General features: G+C 37.6%; 1 protein-coding gene across 4 annotated transcripts in view; it reads right to left on the bottom strand.

The window, feature by feature from the left end:
- Positions 1-1,910: 1,910 nt before the first annotated feature.
- Positions 1,911-17,908, bottom strand: part of stat4 (signal transducer and activator of transcription 4) — a 29,896-nt gene continuing 13,898 nt past the window's right edge. For 3 of the 4 annotated variants that reach the window (XM_047814473.1, XM_047814475.1, XM_047814476.1), the window contains exons 7-24: positions 17,352-17,437; positions 16,092-16,243; positions 13,771-13,929; positions 10,761-10,853; positions 9,821-9,880; positions 9,097-9,117; positions 8,787-8,880; positions 7,850-7,894; positions 7,625-7,708; positions 6,977-7,075; positions 6,237-6,372; positions 5,497-5,549; positions 5,048-5,142; positions 4,505-4,638; positions 3,521-3,712; positions 3,388-3,430; positions 3,197-3,296; positions 1,911-2,482 (exon numbers count right to left, since the gene is read on the bottom strand). In XM_047814473.1, the coding sequence (XP_047670429.1) occupies positions 2,468-2,482; positions 3,197-3,296; positions 3,388-3,430; positions 3,521-3,712; positions 4,505-4,638; positions 5,048-5,142; positions 5,497-5,549; positions 6,237-6,372; positions 6,977-7,075; positions 7,625-7,708; positions 7,850-7,894; positions 8,787-8,880; positions 9,097-9,117; positions 9,821-9,880; positions 10,761-10,853; positions 13,771-13,929; positions 16,092-16,243; positions 17,352-17,437 (1,661 nt within the window). In that variant the 3' untranslated portion in view covers positions 1,911-2,467. The remainder of the gene's footprint in view (positions 2,483-3,196; positions 3,297-3,387; positions 3,431-3,520; positions 3,713-4,504; positions 4,639-5,047; positions 5,143-5,496; positions 5,550-6,236; positions 6,373-6,976; positions 7,076-7,624; positions 7,709-7,849; positions 7,895-8,786; positions 8,881-9,096; positions 9,118-9,820; positions 9,881-10,760; positions 10,854-13,770; positions 13,930-16,091; positions 16,244-17,351; positions 17,438-17,908) is intronic. The other variant, XM_047814477.1, reaches the window with a different exon arrangement.

Raw genomic sequence — 17,908 nt, 5'->3', positions numbered from 1 at the left:
ATGGATGGATGGATGGATGGATGGATGGATGGATGGATGGATGGATGGAACAAACATGGACCATTGTTGTTCTTGTATTATAGAATATGCTGTAAAAATATGCTAATCATTTCTGGCTTGCTTTGATGCCTGAGTTAAATTGTTAACTAGCTAGCTAGCTGCTAGATAGCAATAGCAAACGGAAACAGGTGACTCACCAGCTGTATGTCATAATACTCTTTAGTATAGATATTACAATAGCCTGTTATGACATTTAATGAGGGGGTTAAGTTGTTTTAAAATGCCCTAATTCCTATCTTGTCCACAAAGGAAAATGGCTGCAGGTCCGAGGCAACCATCCTACACAGCTTCTCACCTAGGTGAGAAGAGTCTGTCACCTACCTGATTGTTATTATGCATCCATTTTCTGTTTCTTCTACACAGGATTGAAGGGAGCCTGGAGTCTATAACAATCACAGGGTACAAGCACAGACTCAATTCAATTTATTTGTTTAGTGCTTTTAGTGTCTCAAAACAGCTTTACAGAAGTATAGACACAGAAAAAAATAAGGTTTAGAATTAAGTTATTATATATCTCTAACATCTATGATTAATGAGCAAGCTGGAGGTGACAATGGCAAAGAAAAACTCTCTGAGATGAAATGAAGAAGAGACCTTAAGAGGAAACTCAGAAGTGAACCTCATCCTCATTTTATTACACTGGGCATGAAATAATGTCAATGTAAATAATGTCCTTCCTACAACAGTGAAATTAAGCAAACAAGAGTTCCTGAGCAACTAATGGGCCAGTGCAATATACAAAGACCCAGAATATCCAGAGGAAACCCCTATAGCCAGAGCCGATCGGCCCTATACTCTCACTACGCCAGTTGCGTAGGGCCCCACAAATTACGCAAGGCCCCGCCTCCCCCCTGCCTCATTTTACAGCACATGTTAATGTTTACTGTGTAGATGACAATATGAAGCGGAGCTATCTGGCCATGAAAGGAGAAAAAGGAAATAAAATCAGAGTGAAATGTGAGAACAACAATCAGTTCTCTTCAAGTTTGATGTCAGCAAGAGCAAATAACAGTAAAGTTAAGTTGATGCGATTCTGTCTCTAGTCTCTATCTGACTAGCTAAATTAGCTGTGCAGTGCTGCCAGTGCAAGTGTGAATGTGTGGCAAATGGTTTACATGGCTCATGGGTCAGTACATGCAAACTCCACACATTCAGGTGTGGGAATCAATCCACCAGCCTTGGCATGGCAAACATGTTAACCACTATGCCACTGAGCACTTAAAAAATGTTGTTGAATGTGTTGCCTCAAATGTCAACAGCAGATCAAATTATATACTCAATATTTATGGTAATAAACTGTCAGTCAGGGGGGCATGGTGGCTTAGTGGTTAGCATGTTCGCCTCACACCTCCAGGGTTGGGGGTTCGATTCCCGCCTCCACCTTGTGTGTGTGGAGTTTGCATGTTCTCCCCGTGCCTCGGGGGTTTCCTCCGGGTACTCCGGTTTCCTCCCCCGGTACAAAGACATGCATGGTAGGTTGATTGGCATCTCTGGAAAATTGTCCGTAGTGTGTGAGCATGTGAGTGAATGAGAGTGTGTGTGTGTGTGTGTGCCCTGTGATGGGTTGGCACTCCATGCAGGGTGTATCCTGCCTTGATGCCCGATGACGCCTGAGATAGGCACAGGCTCCCCGTGACCCGAGTAGTGTGGATAAGCGGTAGAAAATGAATGAATGAATGAACTGTATGAACTGTGTCAATGTCATTTTTTTGTCTAAGCATGGTTATTACATATTCCTAATGGGATTATCCTGGGATTATCCTTCATTCACATATAGAAAACTTCTCTAAACTGCTACACACTTCAACACACCACATCAACCTAGGGAGTTTTATGATGCATCAAAAGGATCCTGGTTGTTTTATTACTTTATTGAAAACTCAAAAGAATCAAGAAATTATACATTCATAGAGTGGACAGCATATTACATTCTCTTGCTAAATAAAAGTGACAGGAAATAAAATGAAAATCACACACATGACAAAGACATCGGTAATGAAAACCCTGTTTGTATCCTGATAATAGACTCACTTTAAAATGAAATCTTATTCCTCATCTATAGCATGTGTTTAAAGCCTTAAAGAATGGTGGAAGGAGCCACAGATTAAATGTATTACTTGTTATCAATCAACCGTGTGGGTCGTATAATATAACTGTATATAGAACAAATTAGATTATGTGAAGATTTCTTAATCCTGTTTATCTCAGCAGTTTTTTTTTAACAAAAAATGTACAGAAGACATTCAGGTAGAAATGGAGGCCTGAACAAAGATGATTTTTAATAAATGATTTCTTACACACACACACACACAAACACACACACACACACACACACACACACACACACACACACACACACACACACACGTTTCACATCTGTGTAGGAGCAGAGTGAAGGCTGGAACATCTATAATGAACTCATCTGCAAAACAAACACAAAAATACACAAAATTCAATTGTAACAATGCTGATGATGTCTCATCAATGCTGTGACATTGTCTCCACATCGTCGTTCCTATTTTCCTACCCCTTCTCTTATTCTTCTTGTGTCAGCGATTTATTAATGAACATCACACCACACTTTTAATATGTTTACAGGACTAAATTACATTTTCAGCATTTAGCAGATGCCGCTTATCCAGAGCGACTTACATTTGATCTCATTTTTTTATACAACTGGGCAATTGAGGTTTAAGGGCCTTGCTCGGGGGCCCAGCAGTGGCAGCTTGGTGGATGTAGGAATCGAACTCACAACCTTCCGATTGGTAGCCCAACACCTTAACCACTAGGCTACCGCATCCAATAATAAGCTACCACAAATTAAACAGAGGATGGATGTTAGGGGAAAAAATTTAATTCGATGTATTTTATAATTCAATACTCCAATTCTGTTTAATTTAAAATCATGTATAATTTTATAATAAAAATAGATTCGATTAAAAATTTTATTTGTCACAAACACAATCATTAGAACGATGCGTAGTAAAATGCTTTTTACGATTGTCTTGGATAACAAAAATATTTTGAATAGAAAACTTTCAAAAATGGAATTAACACTAAAAAAAACAACAATAAAAATAAAATAGAATAGAAGATTCTCGAGAAAGGAGAAAGAAAACTACTTAAGAAGACTTACAACGCTTTCAATCTCGAATGGGCTGATGTGCTGGCTGAGCATGTGCGACATTCCCGGGGATAATGGTGGCTCCGGAGAGGAGCAGGGAGGAGGAGTGGTGCTGAATCAACACACAAACAGCTCATGACATATTTGCTTTATGAATTTAAGATAAAACAATTAATTCCGATTAATTCCGAAGACTCACTTACTTCAGAGAGATGGGAATCAGAATAGTCGGGATGTACGGACAAACTGTAAGAGCAGAAAGAAACAGGAAGATCAAACATTGTTGTTGTTTTTTCATAGAAAGTATGTTTGAAACAGCCAACATTTAAAACTCGCCTCTGTTCGGCTGACTGTTGTAATGTTTTCCGAAAGCTTCGTCTTTAGGAATGTCGGGATAAAGGAACTTCAGTGGGTTCTCAGGGACGATCCCGTCCGCAATAACCTTATAATCCCGTAAGATATCAGCAATGGGAAGCGCGCTGAGGCGGTTTTTGGTGTATGGCTCCACAGAAATGAACTTGGCCTCACCTGAAGAAACAAACAGCTTATATTAATGGAGTGGACTAGAATCTGGTTGAGTCATGTGACGTTTGTTTGGGTTTTTTTTGGACAAAAAAACAGACAGGTGGGTGAAGACTGAGTGAATCCAAGGTATGCTGCTTGTAAGGCAGAAATACACCCCAAACATCAGGCAGACACATTCACTCACATGTTCACACACACACACACACACACACACACACACACACACACACACACACACACACACACACACACACACACACACACACACACACAATTTCATCAGCTTTTCAGGAATACGTGACTGTGCTTTGGTGATTAGTACATTTTTGTCACACCTCCAGGTTTGTGGGTTCAAATCCCACCCCTGCCCTGTTTGTGTGTGTGGAGTTTGCAGGGTCTCCTTGTGCTTTGTGAGTTCCTCCAAGTTCTGTGGTTTCCTCCACAGTCATGCTCTGTAGGCTGATTGGCATCTCTAAATTGTCAGTGACGATTATCAGTAACACTTGATCCCATGCTATAGACTCCAGGTTCACTGAAACCCTTTGTAGTACAAGTGCTACCGAAAATAAATGGATGGAAGGATAAACTGATCAATATATTGATTGAATTTAGCCAATCCACCTACTTACATGTTTGAGGTCACATGAATTGAGGGGAAACTGGAGAACTCAAAGACACAGAGAGTCATCTAGGCTCAGGATCTGACCTGGGATCGAGAAGCTGCTCATGTCTCACTTCTCTGCTTTTAGCTAAATCGATCTGCACTTCTGCAGAGAAGGAAGTAGGAGATCTCACCGTTTTCTTGCTCCACCCAGGTGAAGGTGATGCCTCCGAGGTGACTTTCACTGAAGCGCAGAAGGAATGTTCCAGACTCCCGATCCTTCAGCAGAGCACGCTCCATCTCCTTACTGACAAACCCCATGATGTATCTACAGACCCACAGCAGAGCAAGGCGGGGTTAATTATTCAACACATAAAGTTACCTTTATAGGTAACTTCCACTTTCCACTAATGTCACCTGCTGGACTTAAGCAGAGATATGACAGTGCTCAAGAAATGTATTCTGATTGGTCAGGAGGTTATTGTTACTATAGTAACACCTCATTCATATGAAATTGTATGGTGTAAGCATCACATTAAAAACTCCTCTGTCCTGAAGATGTCCGAATGTTATAGCTTTACCTCTGAGTGTGAAAGCCCTGAAACTAGAGACTCCTTCAATAATTATTAAATAAACATCTCCTTACTAAGCCGTTCAATGTCACAGCTCGAAAAAAATGTATCCAAAAGCAAAAAGTAATCGTTCTGTTATCAAATTATATTGAACATTATACTCACCCATCAATCCAAACAGGAAGTAAATGTTTCTTAATGAGCTCCAGGATGGAGTCGAGCCACAGCCAGAAGCTGAAAGACTTCCCTGGAATGTTTTCCTAAAAACCAGAAGATGTAGAACTTTCTATTAATATTTATTTCACAGAAGGAAAAAAAACAAATCCTTTACAATCTCCAGCTGCTTTTATTTAAACGTATATTTCCTCAAATTGATGCGACTCTGCGTTTGTTAGCTTAAAATCTCTGTACCAAATTTTAGCCTTATTTATTTATTTATTTATTTATCTATCTATCTATCTATCTATCTATCTATCTATCTATCTATCTATCTATCTATCTATCTATTTATTTATTTATTTATTTTTGTTCGTACAAACACACATTCTTCTCAGTGATTTTTTTTCTCCTCAAAGACTTTATAAGCTCCTGTAGGAACAGGCATGGGGACGTACCTTGCAGAATTTGGACCAAGAAACCTGGCAGTCGTTATAGGAGGTGTTCTGACCTATAAATAGAACAGAGCGTGTGATTATGAAATGCAGTTTAGCTTCAGGACGTTACTGAAGAACAAAACCTTGGGTTTATCGGGTGACGAGTCGAGACACGTTCGACTTTACTTACATTACATTCCATGTTATTCTTAACTTGTTTAATGAATACATCTATAGAGCATAGAGCTGTCTCCTTATTCTATTTCTATTATTTGGACTTTGACAACCATGTAATAGACACCATGATGTCTGGTTATCTCTTACACATTCTTAAACATTATCTCACTTCCTGATAGGTAAGATTTTGTACAAATAGTAGCTCGGGAATGCATCAGTATCAATCCTGGCATCGAGTATCACTCTGAAAATGTACACATTTACTCACACTGGGTGCAAAATGCTCAGATAACACTGAGGATTCAGCAGCAATGAAAACAAAAACCTTCTTTACTTACATCTGTACTTTGCTAAAGTGAAAGGAAGCCACTCTTTTAATAGTTAATGGAGTCAAGTATCTAGCTAATGCTATTGAGTATTGACTCCTATGAGGAGCGGTTTTTAATATAAATCATGCTAAACCAATCCATGATGCCCCTGATTGATTAATAATGACTAGTTTACTTTGTATCTGCTATTATGGAGCCCAGGTTGTTAATAATTTAGTAATTAGTTTTGACTGATGAACAAACTGCAAGACTGACCAAGAAGTTTATCTCCCAGCATGCTCAGCTGCTCTTTATTAAGTCCACGACCAGCAAAGCTAGAGAATTGCCAGCTGATGACCTCGGAGAGCTGACTCCAGCTGGCTCTGGGTGGGTTACTGAAGAACGCCAGGTTCTTCATCGAGATCAGGGAGAGTGAGAGAGCGTGAGAGAGAGAGAGAGAGAGAGAGAGAGAGAGAGAGAGATTTCATTTCCAGTAAAATGTTAGCATTCTTATCTTGACAGGCTTATCTCGACAAGGCTGTTTTTCCTTAATAGTTGTTCCTCAAAAGCTAAGAACACTTCTCAGATCAGATTTTCTTTCCAAATCAAGTCTTCAACATAAAACAGGCTCTCACAATGCCGAACATGTTTGTGCTTAAATTTGATTTTTATACTGAAAAATGTCAAAAGGAGTTTTATCACGTTAAACAATACAGAAATATTTCATTTCTGTCAGAGTCTCTTGGTTTCCTCTTGGTTTAATTATGCAATTAGAAATAACTAAATACAAGAATATGAGGAATCATCTAGCGAGGATTGTTTGAGTATTGCCTTAAATTGCAAAAACGTTTGTATTCAGAGAAGGTTCAAGTTATAGGGAAGTGGTTAGGGCAGGTGGATCCTCAATTGTGTGGCTGTTTCATGCAGCTCGGTTCTATGTAAATACTCTGTGTGATAAGATCAGAATCAGGGTTCTCCTGGTGCCTGGTTGCAGTGTGTGGTGTTGTGTGTCTCACCTTCGGATCATCTGTCAGCAGGTTGTACCACATGACCGACCCCCAGCCTGCAGGCAGCTGGCTGACGTTAGAGATCACCACCAACGGCAGGGAGCAGGTCTAGATATTTCACAAACACACACATACAGTACATACAATTTAAAGGACATGATAATGGAAAGCTAACTTATCTTCTGCACCAAAACTAAGGTTTTGAACAAGATTATAAGATTTGCTGACTCCTGGTCAGCTAAGGAATGTGGCAGCTTTAATTAGTATAAAGTCATTTCATCTTAAATCATACGGAATTAGGACTGGGTCACCATAATGAACTTCAGGACGCATAGCAACATCAATGTGGCTTGGGTTTTATATTAAAATACTCAGTTGTTTAACCAAATTTTGGAGGAAAGAGAAATATAACTCAGCCATCGAGAAAATCTACCGAGCAAGACCTATCAGCAAATAACGAAAATATTCTTAATGCCAGCATTGTTAAAATTACATGTGCAAGTTGCTGTAGCTTAAAATATTTGGCCATTATGAGGCTCTGGTGTCAGCGCTTTGTAACAGTCAGAGATGAGGCTATGAATGACTTTCACCAACCATCTGATCTGGTATCTGATCTATAAATGAACACAGTTTTGTAAAACAAGCCCTAAAACAGACCTCCAGGTCGATATCCAGGCCTTGAAGACACAGCATGGCCTCGAAGTTGAGCGAGTGGAGCTCCTCCGTTACTGTGAGTGGACCCTGAAAAGGACAAACACACTTCCTTTAGCACTTCCTGTGTGATTAATCACCAATGTAAACTCTTTCACAGACATGCTGCAGAAAGATAAAACTGAACATTCAGCAAGACAACTTTCATTCTCTTGTCACAAATCTTCTTACCTCATTTCCTTTGGTTCCGTTTGTACATTTCTTCTCTTTCAGCTGCTGTCGAGAAAAGAGACGTTAGCTTACGGCATCTAAACAGAGAACCCGACTGCTCCGATATCACACCTACACTTATTCACTGGTATGTCGTGTAGCACATCGTATAGCTACTGATGAACAGGTCAATTATAAAAAAAAGTGTGAGTTGGTTTTTTTTTTCATTAAAACATCTAGCAATCTTTAAAATATTGTGTTTATTTCTATTGCACCACAGTGCTGGTGAATTCTGCATTCTGATTGGTCAAAAGAATGCTGATTAACTTCTTATAACTGATGCTCTGCAAATCGCAGGTTATATTAACATGCTTGTTCTAAATAATTAATTCTATAGTAACAGCTTTTCAGGACCGTGTTCTCTGCATACTGTCTTTCAATGTCACTCTATTTGGAAAAACACACACCTGCACATATATAAACACCCCAACATTAATTGTGTGTTATTCTGGTTTTGATTGTCTTCTGATTTACGTCTTCAGTCTGTCTAGTCTTTCCTGTTTGCCCATCGCACTATCCTTGTCGTCGTCGTCGTTCGCAGGAACTTGTACGGAGGAGGCTCCAAATAAACAGATTTAGAAATGTTGTCAAATTTTCATGTGGTCTGATGGTTATAAATTTACGGAAGAACTTTCCTGTGTCGGAAAGAAAAACGACAAATTTATAGCTCTAAGCTATCATGTCCACGAGAAAAGGAAGTCCAAATGGAGAGAAGTTCAGAGGAATTGTTCAGGGAGAAGCTGCGGAGGAAGGAACTTGTGTTTGGTGTAACGGTAACAGATGGAAATAAGGAATAATACAGGAAAACCGATCCCGTTCTGCATTCCCTATCCGTACACTCGGCTCTGATTTAGTTAGAACGCTTGTAAAGACAAAATTAAAATCAGGGCTTAAATACCAGATGTCTGAACTCCACAGACAAGCATCCGTTGGACGACTCTTCTACATCCATCAATTTCGTGTTGTTGGTAGGGATGAAGAATTGCCTGGTGCTGTACGAAGGGATCGATAAAATACAACACAGAACAATTACTCAGAGATTTCTACAAAGATCTTTTCCTCGAACCCCACGTATTGTAGATGTCCCCTCTCACACACACACTCGCACTTTACACAGCAATATTCGCATTGAGGCACTGAGGCATTGAGGCTTGGCCTAGAAACAACAGGAAGTTGCAGTTTTCACTGAGGTTTCAGTGTGTACTCACACTTTGCCGGCTGGGAGGTCCCTGAGTACAGAGAGAGAAAAAACAACAGAAAAAGTAATACAATTAGAACATCTGCATGCGTATCAGTCCTCTGAAGGTTAGAGAACAAGCTACATTTTTATGATAAGAAGAGTTAAAATAGTAAAATAATAAATAAACAGGAAGTAAACAATTTTCAGGAATGGTGTAAAGCCTTAAAAATGAGATGTTTATTATGGAATAAGAATAAAAATATTTTAAAATAAACCAAAAATTCAGACGTTGGGTTAAACATTTGGGTAGCTCAACGTTCGGCATCGACTTCTCTGTGTTTCGGAACATTTTGTTTTGTTTTGTTTTGTTTGGAAATAATAACCCAAATTTTTATAGAACATTTATATGTCTGTTTGTCTGATCATATGTTCAAACTAAATCAAAAACTTTTAATATTCTGATTAAACAGGTCTGCAGAATTTCGTTTTATAGTTAAAGGGCATACAAAAGGTTTGAGATGACATTTTAACCACTGGGTATATAATCCATTATACAACCAAAACATTTAATTCAACTTATGACTGAAAAATATACTGAAGTACCACACGATTTTCTTGCATTTACAAAGGTTTCAACTTCTAAAACAGAAATTTAAAAACATTTCAGGTTTGCTCAATGAACAAGTCACAAACCTCCATTATAGCTGTCATAAATCCTAATAAAGTAAAAATATTATTTAAAGTAAACTCACTTGTCGAATGTCGTCTTCACTTTAAGCTGATAATCCACTTCGGGTAGTTTAACCAACAGTCTGAAAAACATCCAGGAACATAGACGTTAATATATGGAAGAAAACAATAGATATTAAAGATAAATAAAAAGTACGTCTATAAAATACAAGGAGAAAAAATCTGTCACATGAATGAACACAAGCCACATGATTAAACATTTTCATGGCAATTTTTTGTACACATTATGCTACATATTCACCTTCCATTGTATTAGGAACACCTAGACATTCATGCACTTTTCTAATCAGCCAATCACGTAGCAGCAGAACAATAATAATATCATGCAGATGCTGAGATGCTTTTCTGCTCATCACAGTTGTAACCAGTGATTATTTGGGGATGTGGTGGCCTAGTGGTTAAGGTGTTGGGTTCCCAATTGGAAGATTGTGAGTTCGAATCTCAGGTCCAGCAAACAAGCCACTGCTGGGTCCCTGTGCAAGGCCCTGAACCCTCCATTGCTCAGTTGCATAATATAAGTTGCTCTGGATAAGGACGTTGGCCAATTGCCATAAATGTATTTGAGTTACTGTAGATTTATGATTGTTTTCTTCTCACCAACAATCCTTATCTCTCACAGGATGTATTTTTTTTAAAGATCAGCAGTTTCTAAAATACTCAATGCAGCACATCTGGCACCAACATCGACAACCATACCACAGTTAAAGTCACAGATCAGTCTTTTTCTCCGTGCTGATGTCTGATGTGAGCATTAACTGAAGTAGGTTATGATTTTAAACACTGAGCTTTTGCCAAACGATTGACTGATTAAATGTGAAAATGATATCAAGTGTTTCTTTGTTCTTATTGTTCGTCTCTGAGGATTCAGGAAGCAAAGGTGGAAAATACCAAGACCTGACCTGCTGTCCATCACTGTCTTGTTGTGGTGTGACTCATACATACCTGACTTTTGTGGTGAACTGCACCTGAGTTTTAATGATGAGCGGTTTCTGAGGGTGTGTAGGCATACACGGCTGCTTCTCCACAACGAACGAACTGGAAAACCGACAGACACTCGTTTACTTTTACAGCTATTAAAAAATCAACCAAAATACTACAGCATTATAGAATAAGTTCTGAGTTGTGATTGGTCAGAATAAATCACTGATTGCTGATTCATTTACTATCAAAGCAGCTTCAACCTGGACGGTTTTCTGGACTTATCTCCGTTTAACACCCAGCACTGCTGGACTTTTTTTTTGCACCACACATATTGCACACTTTTTTTTTGTTTGTTTGTTTGTTTTTTTGTGAACACTTTATTCTGAATATTCATACACTCCTGCATTCAAATATACATTTTTTTATGTTCTTTCATTTTTTACTTATTATTTGTTCTTCTCTTTCCCACATTTATATTGATTCAAACATTATTGGAATAAAGTCATTACTCCATTTATTTTTATTCTTATTGAGCCTTTTTTGTTTTATTTAAATTGAAACTTGATGTGTGCTCTGACATTAGCATAGCTTCAAAATCCCACGTTTACATGAATATCATGTTATTCACATCAGATGATATTTTTCAGTGTTGTAATGTAACGGAGTACAAATACTTCGTTACTGTACTTAAGTAGAAATTTCACGTATCTGTACTTTACTTTGCTATTTAAATTTATGCCAACTTTCACTTTTACTGCACTACATTTCCTAGATAAAATGTATACTTTTACTCTGCTATATTTCCACTATGCATCTTCGTTACTCGTTACTACAAAATAAAATCAGAAGAAATGTGTGTGACTGCAATAAGGGAGGTTTGGCGAATCACTGCTCCTAGATTGTCACTGCACGTCCGCGCGCTACGGAGAAGCACAGGTACGCGCAGCGTGCACGCGCAGTCAGAGCTGGAGGCGTTTATTCGGCTGAAAGCCGCAAATACGGCAATCAAAAGCAGTGAAATTTCACTATTCTTATTACCAGAGTTGATAGCACAAACAAAATATTAATGCAAACAATCCATTCAATACTAAATAAAAATAACATTTATTGATTTGGTCTTTGTCTTGAATATGTGTTTATTAATGACTGCATTCATTGGACTCACTGTTTGTAGAGAATGCACACAGACATGAACTGATTCAAGACTGGCATCATTACATCATGCATAAAATTTTGGTGTCCACTTTTGGCATTTAATAATACCATAACTTTTGGCTTACTATGTAGTCATATAATATATAATATAAACTCTGCTTGTTTTAAATTCTCACTGAGGGCTAAAACCCCTAAAGGTGAAACCCTAGAACCGCCCCTGCTCTTATGCCTACCGAAAATCACTGAAATTTTACTTTTTACTTTTACTTCAAATACTTAAGTACATTAAATATCAGAAAATTACTTTTGATACTTAAGTATAGTAAATATCAGATACTTTAAGACTTTTACTTGAGTAATATTCTAAAAGTGACTTTCACTTCTACCAAAGTCTTTTTCTAGTACGATACTTGTACTTTTACTCGAGTATTGCTTTCTAGTACTTTATACAACACTGATATTTTTAAATGACACCATTCAGAGGTTTAAGAAAACTTTTATGTTTTTCTGTCATAAAGTTGATTACATACAGTTTATAAACTGACTAACTTCAAGAGGGAGAAAACAATAATAAAGCCTGGATTATTCTATTCTATTATTATTCCTCTATATTATCATTATTCCTCATTTCTTTTATTATTCCTTATGTTTACCTTCTGCTCTATGTTTATGTTCTGTAAAGCTGCTTTGAGACAATGTCTATTGTAAAAAGCGCTATACAAATTAACTTGAATTGAATTGAATTGAACTGAAGTAAGAGCGGGAACAATATTGTTTAACTTCTGCAAATCTTCTACAATGTAAAATGTAACGATAAACCAATTAAAGTGTGACGTGTCATTTATTTTTAAATCTATATATAGAGATATATAATCGTTTGCCAAATTTCTGAAAGGAATAAAACACTTCAGAGTGTGACGTCAATCTATCGGAAAATAATCAGCTGTGACTGTAATAACTGAAACTTACAGTAACTCTGCCTCATCACACATTCCAGATGTTCATTATTTTCCTACAACAATGTGTGTTTTATTGCTTATACAATATAAAACTACTACTACTGCTGCTGCTACTACTATTACTAAAAATAATATTACAAATAATAACAATAATAATAATAATAATAATAATAATAATAATAATAATAATAATAATAATAATAATAATTCTAAAAGTTATGAAAAATACATCCAGCATTATAGGTTAAAAAGCGAGATTAAAAAGCAAGAAATCCTTATAGACTTCCTTTATGAATTTTAGAATGATTATATATATATACAAATATATATATATATATATATATATATATATATATATATATATATATATATATATATATATATATATATATATATGAGAGAGACAGACAGAGAGAGACGGAGAGAGATAGAGAGAAAGAGAGAGAGAAAGAGAAAGAGAGAGAGTATTACAAGGAAAACAAAAACTGACCATCAAGAATAATTTTTTTTTAAATCTCAGAAATACACAACTGCTATAAGTTAATACTTTTATAAGTACAATACTTTTTCTATCCTTATAATAATAATAATAATAATAATAATAATAATAATAATAATAATAATAATAATAATAATAATAATATATTGTAAATATTTCAGATTGGGCTTCAAAGCTTTATACAATTGGTCTGTTTTCAAGATTATTACATAGGACGTAAGTAGGACGTTTCTGTCAGTAAAATTGTAATGCATAAATACATATAAAAAGTGACTCTCTAAGGCGTTTTCTATTCCATGTACTTTATTTAGATTCTACATAATACTCACAAGACCCCATTGTTTTTCTATTCTGTACTACAACCTGTGAATGAGTGGTGTCTGTTGTCTGAGTCTGGTGGTGGTGTGTGTGGTGTTACCTCTTGATGAGGTGATATATTAGATATTTGACTTGTTCTTCCATCTGAGGTCTCTGCAGAGGGATGGGATCACTCTCGTACGTCACTTTGACGATCAGCTCACCCAGTTTGTCAAGCTGACGTTTGATCTGGAACAGACTCTGGGCTGTCAGGGTGAACCTGCAAAGACCACCGAGAAGAAAAAAATGGAAAAAGGCCTTCAACTGACATTGCTCTCAAGTTCAATTCTGCTTTGATTTTTGACAGTATGACAGATGTTAGTTATACTGTGAAATGAAGAAGGTGGTGGTGTAGCTCCAGGGCTCCTGAGTCTCACTTGTTCTACAACACATGTCTGTGTGGGCGTCTTACATGATCTCTGATTTCTTCTCCTCTCTCAATAACATTCTGGTAAATGTACTGGCTATGCTATATCACGTGTGTGTGTGTGTGTGTGTGTGTGTGTGTGTGTGTGTGTGTGTGTGTGTGTGTGTGTGTGTGTGTGTGTGTGTGTGTGTGTGTGTGTGTGCTTTCTTGGTGGAACTAGTAAAAGAACTGCCTGCATTGGCTGATTGCCTAAATGTGCAGGTTTTCCTAATAAAGTGGCCAATAATTAAGACAGCAATTGCACGTTAGAGAGAACGTGTATTGCATAGACAAATGAAATCAAGTGTGAAGTGGAAAATAAGCATGTCACACACCTGACCTGCTGTACTTTACGATCTGGTGAAATTCAGCAGGTTGTCAGTAAGGTGTGACTTATACATACATGAAGTTCCAATGGCACTTCTACTAGACTAAATCCAGCAGAATGTTCGATAATGCATTCTTGTGTAAACAATCATGTGGCAGCAGGGGGACGTGGTCAGGCTGTGTGTGAACGGAGGGCGGAGTCACCTGCATATGATTTAAGTTACTATGCTTTTTATATACTGTATATTTTGCAGTCACAGAATTTTCTGAGCAGAGAGAGAGAGATGTCACTGATAATCAGAGCAGCTTGCAAGTATGAAAGTGGCAGTTTTGTTCTGGAAAACGTGTTTCTATTGATGAAAAGTGAGATACTAAATAAATAGATAAATAAATAAATAAAATAAACAGATCAAAATTGTCTGTTAGAATTATCTCAGTGTTGAGTACCAGGGATGTGAGGCAGTACCAGTATCAGTGTTTATTTGGACCAGTGGTGTGAAATAGTACCAGTATCATTGTTTAGTGGGACCAAAGGATTGAGGCAGTACCAGTATCAGTGTTTAGTGGGACCAAAGGATTGAGGCAGTACCAGTATCAGTGTTTATTTGGACCAGTGGTGTGAGGCAGTACAAGTATCAGTGTTTAGTGGGACCAAAGGATTGAGGCAGTACCAGTATCATTGTTTAGTGGGACCAAAGGATTGAGGCAGTACCAGTATCATTGTTTAGTGGGACCAGTGGTGTGAGGTAGTACCAGTATCATTGTTTAATGGGACCAGTGGTGTGAGGTAGTACCAGTATCATTGTTTAATAGGACCAAAGGATTTAGGCAGTACCAGTATCAGTGTTTATTTGGACCAGTGGTGTGAGGCAGTACAAGTATCAGTGTTTAGTGGGACCAAAGGATTGAGGCAGTACCAGTATCATTGTTTAGTGGGACCAAAGGATTTAGGCAGTACCAGTATCATTGTTTAGTGGGACCAGTGGTGTGAGGTAGTAGCAGTATCAGTGTTTAGTGGGACCAAAGGATTGAGGCAGTACCAGTATCATTGTTTAGTGGGACCAAAGGATTGAGGCAGTACCAGTATCATTGTTTAGTGGGACCAGTGGTGTGAGGTAGTACCAGTATCATTGTTTAATGGGACCAGTGGTGTGAGGTAGTACCAGTATCATTGTTTAATAGGACCAAAGGATTTAGGAAGTACCAGTATCAGTGTTTAGTGGGACCAGTGGTGTGAGGTAGTACCAGTATCAGTGTTTAGTGGGACCAAAGGATTGAGGCAGTACCAGTATCACTGCTGAGTTGGACCAGTGGTTTATGGCAGTACCAGTATCAATGTTTAGTGGGACCAGTGGTTTATGACAGTACCAGTATCAGTGTTTAGTGGGACCAGTGATTTATGGCAGTACATATACCACTGTTTAGTGGCACCAAAGGATTGAGGCAGTACCAGTATCAGTGCTGTGTTAGAACATTAGTGTTAGGCAGTACCAATATCAGTGTTTAATGGGACCAGTGGTTTAATGCTGTACCAGTATCAGTGTTTAGTCGGGGCAGTGGTATGAAGAAGTACCAGCATCAGTATTTAGTGGGACTAGTAGTGTGTGGCAGTATCAGTGTTTAGTGGGACCAATGTTGTAAGTCAGTACCAGTTCTGGAGCTGGTCAAGTCCGGCCAGGACCGGGCCTCCGATGCAGGCAATCTGCTGCCGACGTTTCCACGCCTGTAGCTCCGGCATCAGCTGAGAGACTATCAGACTGTCTATTTCCTTCAGCACATCTCCCATTTTCGACAAAATCTCCTGTATAGAAAATATAAAGGGTAAACAACTAATCACAGAGTTGTATGATTAAATTATGGATGCAGCAATACTGATTTGACCAACTGTTACCTCGTCGATGCTGATATCGATACCAAAGTATGGAGTCGTTTTTATCTCTGTTTATGTTTAAAAGTTCAAAGACAACAAACAAATGTGCGTCTCATGTCATAATGAATTAATGTTAGCGAGTAGATTTTAATCCAAATGACGTACACTAGCTAGCTCAGATGGAGTAGTTGTGCCATGAGTAGTTTTATTTCTTTACAGCTGTACATAAAGTTATATTTTATATATTCACTGTCAATGACAACAGCAGCTGAAAAAGATCATACTGAGTATGTTATACGGTTTTTATTTTATCTATAGTCATTTTTCTTGCCTAGCCGATGGTTGCATCTACCGATGAGATCCTCATAAAGAGATTTACGTATGTTTAATCACTATGTGTTATCACTCATGTAGCATGTCCAGGTCACGGGTTTTGTCATGGTGTCATCTGTTCATTAACGCGATAAAGATATTGATTAGTTTTGAACAGTTTTTGCATCACTTATATACTTTTATCCTGCCAATCTTATTTCCTTGGTTCAAGGAAATCTTGTTCAAGATGTTATCATGGCTGCTTATAAATAATATTATATGTTTTCTCTGAGCCAGTGCATCACTTCCTGGTGTCACCTCCGGATTTCTTAGAGACCTTTTTTTTCATGATTTAGCAGTAAAAAAAAGATAGAAAATAAAAACTGACCATTCATACAAATGGTTCTGATGACTGCAAGGTGGTCAGTGAAATCACGTAATATCTTGGGCAAGCAGAATCACCTTGTCATTGGTGTCTCCTCTGAGACTTTAAGGCTTGTGCTGCCATTGGCTCAGCTTTACAATTTGGAGTAACAAAGTAGTGCACATTTTGACTTGACATTTAACAGGAAATGCTTGGGCAGGGGTTTATGTTTAGGTGTAAAAACCACACGTATCATTTCATCTGAGTTTGTGTCTTACGGCGAATGAAAAAGATGATTTGCCTTAAACTGAACTAAATGAACGTCAACGTGTGAAATAACGCAATAAAAGCCACTAAACTCACCTTTCTCTTGAAGTCCAGACGGTTGAGTATTTCCTGAAGGGTCATGACTTCTTGCTTCATGTTCTGAGAGTTTCTCTCTACTGGATCTACAGCATGGATGCAAGTGAATACGAATAAATTCATCAGAATGTGTTTAAAAGACATATAAATTGGGGGCAAAGACCATGTTTATTAAAATGAACGATGCACACACTGCAATCAGTCCTTCATCCTGCCTGCTAAGGGTGGTGGTGTTTTATATCAGGCTACTAGTGGGGTTGTTTTTTTTACATTTTGAACAGTATAATAATCTAAACTTTTGTTTAAAGATGAAAAATATATATATTTCAAGCAGGTACAAAAAAAATATTATCTGCACAAGTACAGTGGAATAGTCATTGTGTATATAAATCTGAAATGCAGATAGCCGACGCACATAATCAGATCTAATTGCAGATCTAGTGATATTATTATAATTATTACTATAATTAATTATTCTAATTACACACTTCCTTCCTTGTTATTCTAAAAGGTCCCATTAAAAGATCTGATGCTCATCCGAAGACTCTCTTATTCAT

Source organism: Tachysurus fulvidraco, chromosome 6, assembly GCF_022655615.1.
Source record: "Tachysurus fulvidraco isolate hzauxx_2018 chromosome 6, HZAU_PFXX_2.0, whole genome shotgun sequence".
Lineage (NCBI taxonomy): Eukaryota > Metazoa > Chordata > Actinopteri > Siluriformes > Bagridae > Tachysurus > Tachysurus fulvidraco.
This window is presented reverse-complemented; position numbering and strand designations above follow the sequence as displayed.